This window comes from Anser brachyrhynchus (genome assembly GCF_964034855.1).
Source record: "Anser brachyrhynchus genome assembly, chromosome: 3".
Classification (NCBI taxonomy): Eukaryota; Metazoa; Chordata; class Aves; order Anseriformes; family Anatidae; genus Anser; species Anser brachyrhynchus.
Window position 1 is genome coordinate 10,038,785 of NC_137696.1, and position 12,562 is coordinate 10,051,346.

Consider the following 12,562-nt stretch of genomic DNA (forward strand, 5'->3'; position numbering starts at 1 on the left):
TCTCCAACCTGTCCTCCACACCCCGCAGCATGCTCTAGGGAAGGCAGCACATAATGGGGATCATTCAGTGCTCCGCTTCCGTCAGATCCAGGAGCAGGCAGAATGCTGCTGGAAGCACTCAGCATCTCACCAGCAAGAAACATTCAAAGACAACTTCCTCTGATTCCTACTGAAACCAACAGAAATATTTTAATGATGTATGGATCCAGCTGTTCCTGAAGCAACAGACTTTTTTTTTTCCATTTAATTCATAAGACATTTGCAATGTTGAACCCTCAGTTCTCATTTTTGCTGTACATCAGCTGGGCCAAGCATTCACTAAAACAAACAAAAAGCACACAGTGAAAACTAATAAGCAAACACTTACAAGTCGCTCTCCTGAAAGAACTTCCAGAAGTTTGATGAGCATCCTTCCATCACGAAGGTCAGTGTACAAATCCGTAATTCTGCATGACACGCGTGCCAAGTGGGAATTAACCCACTTTGTGAAAGTCTTCTTCTGAACTGCCTCACGTTCATCTGTTAAGAAAACACCACAATGTTACCCAAAATAAATGACAGTTCATGCGCCTTAACAAAACGTGATGTTCAAACACATCTAATCTAATAGGTGAAAGAAGCTGGCTTCTTTTCTTAGCAGTCAATGCAGAAAACGGGAGTTTTCACCCGAAATCCACCTTTCTCCCTATCTCACAGCATTTCCTATAATGACTGGGAATTTTACTGAGTAACTATCTGTGGAATAAATCTGGAGTATAGATTTCAGACTTACATGCTGCCCATGTAAGCAGCTTTCTCAAGGTGCAAAGAGGTCAGTTGTAAAGCTGCAATGTAAAAGCCACTTTGGACTGATCAAATTGTCCAGTAAGTTGCTCAAGAGTTATCTTCCACCACTGGAAGAACAGGCCAACTTCTGCTCTCGAATACACAAACAAATCCAGAACAGATCCCCCGAAATAGCAGCAGTCACTTTGGATTAGGGTATGTATAAAAGAGAGCAGAGACCAAAACTTCACATTTATTCCCCCTCACCTCCATTTATTTGCAGATTCAGCATCTGTAACTGTATTTACACAACATCAAGATGAACTTTTCTGTAACTGCATGTTTGAGGTAGACTTGCATTTATTTTAACCATAGAAAAACAGTCTCTTTCCACTTTCCCTTCCCAGAGTCTTTCACAACTGTTTATACACGAAAACGCTGGCTATGAGAGCTCTCTTAATGCACAGGCTCACTGCAGCCCACATTAATTCAGAAACTCCCAAACAGCTATCTGCCAAGCTGAGAACTCTCAGACAGAAATATTATACATCTCTGTGGTTAAATTCTTTTGCCAAGGGTTTTGGATGAAGCCCTTCCTTGTTTGCAGAAAGTCAGTTCACTGAGCTGGGAACTACTACGGACCAAATTTATCACAACACAGGTGCTCAAACTTGGACTCCTAAGTCCGTAATTAGACATACAAATGGAAGCTGTCTGCTTTTCCCAGCAGCTGAGCATCTAAACCTCCCAGAGGTCTCTTTAAAGTTGTTGGCACCTTTGGAAACAGGACATAAAGACTGGTAAATCCTAACCAAAATGTAACATGTCCAGCTCTGAGAACTCTGAGTACCGTGCTCTACACACGCAGAAGGTTATTGGTGGTGCAGAGGAACCCAAAGTTCATATGAAGACTTCCCGGGGCTTCAGTGCCTCCCCTCCATACCAAGGAGGGCCATGCCCGCTCCCTGGCAGCGGTGGGGGGACGACCCCAGCCCCTTCCTAGCCAGCTGCAGCCTCCCACTCGTGGGACCACAGGGCCAGCAGCAGAAGCCTGATCCTGGTGGCAAGGAGTGACAAAGAAGCTGAGGTTGAAGAGGACAGAAAGTTAGGAAACAAGAAAAAGGAAAAAATGCAACAAGAGAAGAAACACTATAGTAGAACAGCAGTAAGGAGGAGAAACCTGAAAGGGAGCGGGAGAGCAGATCAGCACTTTGCCTGGTTACACAAACCCCACTCCAAGATTTCAGTTCCTCCCAAGTATTTCTGAACTTACTCCTGCCACTCGACCATGCGGTAGGAAATGCCCTGGAGCTAACACACTGAAACCATCCCACATGTAACAGCTTTTGCCCACCTAGAAGGTACGAAATCTATTAAAAAACAATAAGGGTGTTGGAAAGACGTTAAAGGTGGGTTTTGTGATCAGTCAGCAGTGCGCCCTGTGAACCAACACTTTGCTTCTCTCGTTTGTCCTCACCACTGATGCAGCAGCGGACTGCGAGGCTGTAGGAGGAGCACAAGCACTGGGCCAGAGCTGCAGCTCACTGTCCAGCCCAAGCCATTTTGGATCTGACTGAATCCTTGTGATGGCTGGTGCTTTTTGAAAGAAAATTCCAGCGGAAATTACCAGAGCTCCCTTCAGCAGCTTCACTGGTTTGAGCAAGTCCCCGAACAGCTCAGCAAGTTTATTTCATCGCTGCAGTCTCTATACAAAATCATAACATTCATGGATCCCTGGGTTACGTTCATCCTGAAGAGAAAAACGGATGGACAGGATCCTACAGATAAAGTCGGACACAGATAATCTTATATAAACAAGTAAGCTATCAGATATCACCATGAAGCCATCCATTAAAAAAAAAATCTTTGGTCAAAAGCTATGGTTCTCAACAACCCTCCAAATTTGGGATCGGGATAAAAGTAATGGGTGGGAAAAGAACACCCATGTGGCCTTAGTAAAAAGATGAAGGGTCAGAGCCTGATTTTGAACAGAAAAAACAGGACATGGGAAAACCATGACGTGCCGTGTCAGGCTGTGAAAACTTTGGTGCTACAGTACTAATTGATGCCAGCTTAGGATCTTCTGCTGCTGAAAGGAAGCCTCAGAAAGCCCAGAGCTCTGGCAGCCGCAGGCAGCACTTGCAGCAGGGGGGAGCCGATGGCACCAACCCTGGGGTGGTCCCCCAGAGAAGCTTCCCCACCCCAGCATGATCTGTGGCCTAAAGGAGGACGTGGAAGTGTGTTCTTCAGGCGGCAGGGGCTCAGGGACAGAAGCGTGAGAAAGTTCAGGAGAGCGACTCCTTTTCGTCTGTTCAGCATTGTTATGCACATTGAATTATCAGGGAGGGTAGGGTGGGAACAGCCTGTCAGGCTGGAGGCCCCCTGTGCTTCAGTAGCCAATGTTTGGTGCCACCAGGCATGCTTTCTTTAGACTTGTTCATGTACAGTTGCTGCCTCTCCCCTCTTACCTTCCCGTTTCCTCTGCACCGCTTTCTGCGGTCTTCTAGTTCCTGTTTACAGTGAGAGGTTCAAGAGTTCGGTTGTTTTTTCGGGCTCCTCAGCTCCCCACCCTTGCTCTCATCTTCACTCCTCGCACCTGATCCCCACCCATCCTCTGTGGCGCCATCCTCCTCCCCGCTTGCCGCCCGATAAAAGCAGTGTCAAAGTCCCTAGGAGACGGCAGCTGCAATGTCTTCAGTGCCATCTCCACACGCTGAGCCTGCTGGTGGCTCTTCACGTATCCAAGCAACTTCACTGCTGCAGCCCTCAGTGGCTTTTTGTTCTCTCTCACCTGTCCCCCAATTCCCAGCAGGAAGGGCCAAGAGCTCTCAGCAGGGCTGGAGAACCCCAGGTGCCCCCTGCAGCCTCCGAGAGCTGGGTCCCCATGCTGGCCTGCAGCTGCCCGCTCTCTGCCAGCTTTGGGGGACAGCCAGCAACTTATCTCCAAAAAACACCACCGGAGAGACACAACAGCTGTCAGCCTCCCGACGGGCCGGCCACCCAAGAAGGCCACACTGTAACGCGCCTGGAGCTCAGCTCTCCAGTTCCCCACCGCCGCTGTTGGGGACGCCACCAGCACGGAGGGGGCAGAGCCGTTCCTGCTGCCCCGCTCGAGGCTGCACTGCTCCCGTAACGTGGGAACAACCAGCACATCTTGGAAGCTGTTTGACAGGGGCTGGTCATGTTAAAACCTCGCCTGATAATTTCTACATAGTGTTTCACAACGACTGCAGGTTTTTGCAATGCTTTCACCAACGCTTTCAAACTGAAACTATTTTTCTGCTCCGGGGTTTCAGGTTAAAACACACATAGAACTAAAACCCATGAATCTTGGTTGTGTTTCACAGCCAGAAACAGACCCACAGAAAGCTGATACTTACAGCTCTGCCAGATCAGCTAAGCTCAGAACACAACTACAGCTATTTTAATGTGCGGTGCCACACAAAAACCTACACGGGGCCAGGTGCATCCATGAGGGATGGTACCAGAGCTGTAACACCAGCGCTGGGCTCTGAAGCCCTGTTTACGCATCTCATGTGATCGCTTTGACCAACGTCCTTCATACCTTCAAAAACACATTTTTAGGTTTTTAAGACTAACTAAACCAGAGGATATGGGTGGAGCTCCAAGCGTCCTCCAGCTTGTGAAAACATTTGTTTCCCAAGGGTAAAGAGAAATGCACAACATGCAAAACAGGCACAGCAGGAAAACGGAAGCCGCTCTCACAGCAGTATTGATAATAGAGAATCCAACTTATCTTGAAGCAACACTAGGAAGGAAATTTCCTTTATGCGGAAGCCCCCATGACAATACTAGTAGCACATGGAAGCTTGCAAGCTCCAGCTCTGTGATTGTGATAAATCAAGGACTGACTTTGTTTAGGAGTTAGTAAATAAGCTGCAGCTTATTTCACTGAAACTCACAGAAATAGCTTTTCACTGCAACTAGCAGAAAGGAGGGCTGGAGGGGATCTCAAGCAGCCATCTAGCCCCCTCACCGTCTGAGGAGAGTCATTTCTGCCTCTGCTAATTTGATGACGAAGAAAACTGATCAAAATGTTGTCAGCTTTCTGAAAGACCAGAGCCATGCCTGTCTGAGTCGCTGAATCCCTGGTTCAAGATAGCAGGAGAGGACCATGCACTCCATCTCCTGTTCCACGCGCTGAGGGAATGACGGGGCTGGGCCAGGATAATGAAGCACATCTCTTAATAACCGCCCTGCAAAACGCATGGCTCCGAGAGCTGGCTGTGAGAGACGCGGGCTGCTCCTGCACACCAGAAAGCATTATCAGTCCACGTTCCTTCACACAACACCACCGCCAATTGCTCTTGTGGCAAAGGTTACCTGTGCGGCTGCCTGTTTTCTAAAAACAGCTCCAAGACAATCTGCTGCCTTCCATACCGGTCAAACCACATTTTCAACAAACTGACCTTGAATCTGCTTAGAACTGAATGGCAAGCATGTCTGGCACTCACTGCTGCCAGCCCGGCACAGGTACAATGACTTTCAGTGTGCAAAAGCTACTGCCAGCACCCAGGTTGAAAAGGCCTCCACACCCAGCCAGATTATCAGCAAAGGGAACGCTCTGAAAGGAGCTGAAATGCTACTGAAAAAAAAAAAAGAAAAAAAAAAGAAAACACATAATAATTAAAGCATAAGAGGAAAGCTGAAAGCAACAGCAAGTATCTAGGATGGCTGCTGGGTGCTTGGTGCATGTGCAGCTGCCTGGAGAGAGTGCAGCAAATCCTTCCTGCCAAGCCCAGCCGGCGGGCAGCACGCTCTGTGCAGTATCAACATTTGTGAATCCCTGTCATACGTCAAGCAAGGCAAATTAAGGATGAATTTTAATCCTTAACTTCAAATGCTCTGTCTCCTGCAGGTTTAACTCCTTTTTACTTTCCCCGCTGGAAGTGTTTTTCTGCCTTAAAATTCTTATTTTTTCACTACAGCAACAAACGTAGCCAGCATGCACCCTATGTGAAGCACTGCTAAACACACTGACTCAGAAAGCAGAGGAGAGTTGCTCCAGGCACACTGCTTCTGCTGATGACATCCAATATCCACAGCTTCCCTTAATTCCTCTGATCCTAGCCCAGGCTAACCATGCAAAGGGAGAAACAGAGCTTGCTTTCACAGGACGATGTAGCCATTACTGTAGGTTTTCAGGGAGCAGGATAGCACTGCATGTTTTCTCAAAGTTGCCAGGATATGGAGTTAAGCAGCCAGTAATATTCAGTGTCACAAATTCCAGCCACGCTCAAAGCTTTTTCAACTGAGAAAGGTGCCTGAGAGAATGGCAAGTCAGCTACCGGGACCAAAGTGCTGTGATCAAATAAGAATTCATCGTGAAGCAACATGGATGTGTGCACTGGGATCGCCATTTGCCAAACTGACTGAAGGCTGCTGGTGAATGCAAAGCCGTTTTTGTTTGGGCCTAACCTCCCTTGTTTCAGGTAGGCTTGGGCAAGGCTTGTACAGAACATCTCCACTGTGCAGCACTTTGGGAAAGGAACGATGCTGGTGGCTGCTGGTCCTGGAGCACGGTGTCAGAAGGCAGAGACAGGTGCTCAGAGCAAGGTTGGGCTCTACCAGAGCCCCGCGACCCAGGCAGGGAGCAAGGCCCCGGCTGCCCTTTGTGAGCACCTGACAGCTCAGTGGGGCGGCTTGGGGCAGCAAACTGATGCGATACTAAATATAACCCCAAGGGGAAAAAAGCACCTCTGCGTATCTGTACCGGCACAGCTGAGGGGAGAAACATCTGCTTGGATAAACGATCACCAGGTGATGGCATTTCCACACAGCTGCTGGACGTGCTGTGTCAGTACACGTGGCGATAAGAAGCCCAGGGAGAACAACACAATGAGCACTGCACACAGGCACCTGTTACACGCACAGAGTCTACATTAAAATATGTTGGAATAGATCAACAGGAAAGAAAATGACAGAAGGAGAAGGGATCACCCATTGAGGAGGAATATTAGGTGTCCTTAGAGGGAAGGAAATGAAGCAAGTCTCTCTTGATGTTCAATCATCCCACGACTATTTCACCTTCAGCAGTAAGACAATAAAACCAAAAGTGGATGCTGCTTTTCTCCAGCTGTAGATAGCAGGACAGGACTGAAGACAGGAGTAGATAAAAATGGAAAGAAAGGGGCTGAATTAACAACACACACACACCGAGGCAAGCAACAACCCAGAGCAAAACCCGCAGGAAGCCAAATCCGCATCTTGCGCAAGCAGGTGGCACATGTGGCTCCAGCACCTCGAAACCACCAGGTGAGCTTTAGAAGTATCTCCTTCACTTTTACTTCGGGCAGTTTAACATGGAGAAGTGACTGCAGCTGATGATTTTGAACAAAGCAATCTGAATTTGCTATGGTTATTTATGGTAAAAGCAATCTTTGGTGCGACTTCCCCATTAAAAATGGTGAGATTATGCCAAAGGTTTTACATGCTGGAACATGACTTAGGCAAGAACTTGAATGTAAACGTGAAAGATGACAAAGCAACAAGGTGATTTTGTTCATGTTGTGTTCGGCTGGTGATTTGCATTAGTAGCAAAACCCTTGCTGCTTTCCAGACCCCACTGCACAGACAACATACTGTTCACAAGTCCGGGCTGTGCATAACAACCTGCTCTCTCTTACTAGGAAGCACCAGCCAGCTTCTAAATCCTATTAAATATCTACCCTTCTCTATTAAACATTGCAGCATGTGACTACTTTCACTGCTGAAAACGCTCTGAAAAGAAAAAAGGGAAAGCTGCATAATGCAGCATGTGGAAAAAACAATTCTGCTGCTTTCTCTTTGATGTCACTAAACCTCCCTCGAACAATATAGTGATGCACAGAACAATGTCCGGTAGCCAGCCAAGCATTACAGGGCCTGGAAGGGCAGGTCCCTTCATTGTCTTTATTTTTACACAGGGTCTATGGCATTTTGGTGTCAGCAGTACAAAAATAAACCCTCTGAAAGCCAACTTTGGATCCGTGTAGGAGAATGATTACGTTCATCTGCAAAAAGTTGCTGTAAAGTCTCCCACAGCATATAAGAGAAACATGAAAGTCATCTGGGTTTAACAGTTTAACCTGGTAGAAGAACTCAGATTACTTTTTTTTTTTTTTAAATTCAGAAGACAAAATTGATGTATTTAAGCAGATTCAGAGAGAATCAGTTCAGCTCTCTCTACCTTAGTACAAACCAGTGAACTAGATGTTTAACTTCAGGACAACTGGAACGCAAAATTGAGTAAATATCTCCTGCACCACGACAGCTCCCTGCTCTGGAAAACACTGTGTCATTCACCCCATTTCCTAAACATTAACCTTCGCCTTTTTTTTCCTGGTACTTTGGGATACCAACTGCCTGCTGGTTTTCCTGGATGAAACACAAAGCAGCTATAGAACAGCACCCTTTCTCGTGGATGAGGAGAACGGTTCCATGTTTCTGCGCGCTGCCCTTGGGAACACCCACACCCAGCCCTGAAGCTTCAGCCACCACCGCCCCAGCTGAAACAGCCCCGCTCCCCTTCTCCGTGTGCGTTACGAGAGAAATAGCCCAGAGGCCCAATACCTGATCTCCAAACTGTATTTGGATCAACAGGTTAAAAATGCTTTTACAGCAAAATAGCAGAAGTGGAATAAAGAAATTAACTTTGTGGCCTATGGAGCGCCCAACATGTAGTTCAAATGGAGGTCCTTTAACAAACAGCAAGAAAATACCTCAGTGTTGCTCCTATTTAAAATAAGCAACACCTTAAGGCTGATTCAATGTTAGTGTTTTACAACACCTGCTGCCATTTCTTCCCTTTGCATATCAGACAATTCACTTCCTTGGCAGGACTATGGAAAAAGCATCGGCCTGTCCCCGGACACTGGGATTCCCACCCCACAATGAAGAGCCTGAGGTCACAGCCCTATTTCAAGCACACACAATCTTGTAGAGTCTTTACAATTTCCTTTAAAAAACATGAGGAGCATAATGCAGGGAAACACAAGGCTTTTTATGGAAGTGGGGCAGTGCTATTAGTTTTGTTTGTGCCCAGTCCACTAGCTGATTAGCAGTGGTGCACGGGCGAGGAGAAGGCTTGGCATAGAACATGCTGGGAACTTGACTCCCTAAGGTCCATCCTATTTCTTTCCCTGTTCTGCAAACCCAGTGGAATGACAGATCTTACAGTGGATTCCCACTCATCTAGAGGAAGAAAAACATGGGTAGGAAGGAGGTGTTTGGCTTTTTGTTTTCACATGATTTCCCTTCTGCTGTACTCTTTTTCTTCTACTCCTCCTCCTCCTCCGCTGCAGCTAACACAACAACTCACACAAGACGAGGAGCAACCTGCTGTTTCTGCAGCCCAACTGCGTGGCCAGACTGGGATCCTCCTTAGGTATTAGGTATTTGGAAATATGAAGTTATAATTGTGGAGCAGAGATGAGTCAGTAAGGGATGGGCATCAGGACTCCATGTTCCCCGTGAAGACAGGGAAATGGACACTGAGAACCCTCCCTTATGGAGCCAACCTGGGCATGGCAGACACCTCAGCCCAAGACCTGCTGCTGGTGCGAGGCTGAATGTGCCCACCAGGAGGGTGTCCAGACACCACAGTGGGCCCACAGAGGCTGTAGGCCATCCTTCGGGACATTCAGATCTCAGCAGGACAAGACCCTCAGCATCCCTGAACCTGCCCCTGCGTTCAGCAGGATTGTCAGACCAAACGCACTCCTAATGTCCTTTCCAACCCAAGGAATCCCGTGATTCTAAGAAGTTTGGCAACCTCAAACAAACAGGCCAGTAAATGAACTGCCAGCATTCCCGTGGAATCCCACTGAGGGGTTCCAGAGAGGTGTAGGGTCTTTTCCTTCATCTGAGGCACAAGTTGAGATGTTACATGGAGTGAAAAGTCAAAGCTGTGGGATGTCTTCACTATGCTTCTTTAAAAACTCATTGCAATCAGAAAGAAGAGTAGATGAAAGAAATGCCAAACCTTTGTTGCTTTCATGTTTAAATCTAATTTCACTTCAATGACAGAAAAGCATGAATAGAAAATAAATCTATGATGAATGCATTTAATCCTTTCAAAATATTAAATATGGGTACTAAGAGATGTTATCATTATAATTAGTTGCTGTTAAATTATAATTTTCATTATCAAAGAAATATTTTAAATGGAAAAACATGTATTTAAACAACCACTGTGTTGATCAGGTATTAATAACAGTTCCCCTTTAACAGGCCGATTTTATAGCCTTACTGAACAATGTGCTTAGTTCACCCAGTTTCCATGGTCACAGAACAATTTATTATTGGTAATTGCAGGCTGTAGTGTAGAAGCAGACACACGACACTGTGCCAGCAGGCTGCCGAAGGAAAGCAGCAGCACCACAGGTAAGCCAGGCCATGGCTCTGCGTGCTTGGGATCTAAGCTGAAACCCCAAAGACACCCCCCAGGACAAAAACAGAAGGACTATCACCAATAAAAACCCAGCAGATTACAATGACAATTACTTGTATAACTGAAGGAACCCATGTTATTTATCACATGCAGTTATTTCTAAGAAGGGAGTTTTTAAAATGAATGAAATTTAATGAGATTTGAAACAACCTGCTAATAATAAGCATTAGAGGAAAAACCCCTAATCTTCTCTGGCTCTAATCTGCAAATCCATCATGCAGAGCTCCAGCTGAAGTTGTCTGAGAACAGCACAACTTGGGCCTTCCCCTGTAAATTCCTGCAGAAAAGCTCCAGAACATGCAAACACAATGTAAACTTTAACATACACAGACTGCAATGAGTCACTCCATACATTAATGGTCTTCCTTATGAAATTCATGTAGTAACTGCAAAAAAAAAATGTCTTTTCATGCCATACCGACTTTCTTGTGACTTCTGAGGTGCAAACGATTTGCACACAAATTCTAATTCCTCACCTCAAAATTTTCCTTGATTCCAATCCAAAGGTCATTTACTGATCTGCTTTTGTGGAACAATGGGGCATGTTTAAGCAAAATCATTTCAGCCTTTGGAGTTATGCAAGAGTGGGGAAAAAACAAATACTTTGCTAGTACAGAGGAACTTGCCCATAGAACAACTTCCAAAGCAGTAGCAGAAAAATGCAAAAACTCCCTTTGTTTGAAACTCTAGATGATCTCTCTGAGATTTAAAAGGTGGCACAAATTTGAAGGAATTAGTTGAATAAAATTATACTTTGAACATCTTAAATATGTATCTTTGTTCAGAAACATCACTTGTTTTTCTTGTCTTGAAGTGGACTTGTGAGTCGTACTGGATCAGGAACGCACTGACTGCACAAACTGAAAAGCTCTCCACGCTACAAAGGTGTGGCTTCTCTTGAAGTTATCTATGAGAACTCCCATTAATTTACCTTTGCTTACTTTAATTTTTAACTCAATGAGAGAATGTAACTGCCAAACATCACCAGTTCGGTGTGTGACAGCAGTGGAAGAACCACCCAACACCCCAACCAAAGACATTTCGTTGATGCCACCTTAGTCATGCTGTGGGGAGGTCTGCACTCCAGCTTTCCCCCCCAAAAAGATGGAACTTAAGTGTTTGGGGTTTTTTGGTGCCTTGGTTTACTTATTTGGGGGCAAGCACTGCTTGTTTGTTCTGTGTATTTTTATATTCTATGAAATACAGCGATCAATAAGAGAAACAGAGCTCAAGAACTCCTGAAAGCTGAGTGCCTGATAAATGCTCCAAGTGTCTATTACTGTGACATTAATGCCTTTATATAATTCAGGGGCCAGTTAAGCACAGAACTATGGCATGTTTGCCTTCTGCATGCGAACAGGCTCTTTGAACTCACTGTGTGCTTATACCCCCAAAATAATATTATACGCCTTCTTAGCCAAATTGCACAGACATGTACACGGGCAGTTGTGAAATAATTTAACTAATACAAAGGCTGGAAATGTCTTGAAATCCAGCAGGAGGCAAGAACTCCAGAACATGAAAACGCGTTTACGCCATCTTACGCAGACCGTGTGCACTTTCTTTGCGTGTTCCTGAAACGTGAGATGTGACAGCGCAGTGTCTACAGGTCTCCAAATATACGAGTATATTTGAGCCTAACTCAAATGCACCAGAACAAGCTCCATGAACACATCTGAACCTGAAGCCCAGTGACCTGCAGCTGGTGCCTGGGAAATATATTGCAACTTGGCAACAGGAGCTAAACCAGAAGGGAGAGCTGGCTTGCACCTGATGTCAAAAGGTGTTCTGGCACTAGGCAGCTCACAAGCATACGCTTGAAAACTCTGCTAGGAAATGGCTGGAGTCAGCCATGCTCATGCAGACTGGAGGCGAGGTAGAGGAGAGCCCTGTACCCAGCCTGCTGACCAGGTACTGCCGAGGTTGCACTGTGCTGTGCAGTCGTTTCAGGCCGTCAGGCAAAACACTGGGAGTAAAAATTCCCTCTCAGATGCTGCTTTATTTTGTGTTGCGACAAGTGGCAGGTGCTGGTCTCTCTTCTCTTTCCCTGTGGAGCGCACCCCACCAGCATGCACATGCACGGTCAAAGACTTCACATGTCAGGTGTCGTTAAGCCCTGCCTGTTCTCCAGGACAACTCAAGGCTGCTTTTACTAGAACGAAATGTGTGCAATGAGGGACCAGTGGTAACACGGCTGGCCCCAGGCACAGAGGGTGAATAAACATTTTTCTCAAGTGGCAAAGAGCATCGTCAGCTTCCATGTGCTGGCAAGGATCAGTGCAACTGCCCATTAGGAGCAACTGTTCTAGTAAAACAGATTTTTATCATGGGGATTTTATGCTATCT

General features: G+C 46.1%; 1 protein-coding gene across 4 annotated transcripts in view; it reads right to left on the reverse strand.

Annotated features, from left to right (window-relative positions):
• SPTBN1 (spectrin beta, non-erythrocytic 1) overlaps window positions 1-12,562 on the reverse strand; it is a 135,832-nt gene that overhangs the window by 56,224 nt on the left and 67,046 nt on the right. For all 4 annotated transcript variants that reach the window (XM_080587458.1, XM_080587459.1, XM_080587460.1 and 1 more), the window contains one exon: window positions 368-519. In XM_080587458.1, coding sequence (XP_080443584.1) covers window positions 368-519 — 152 coding nt within the window. The remainder of the gene's footprint in view (window positions 1-367; window positions 520-12,562) is intronic.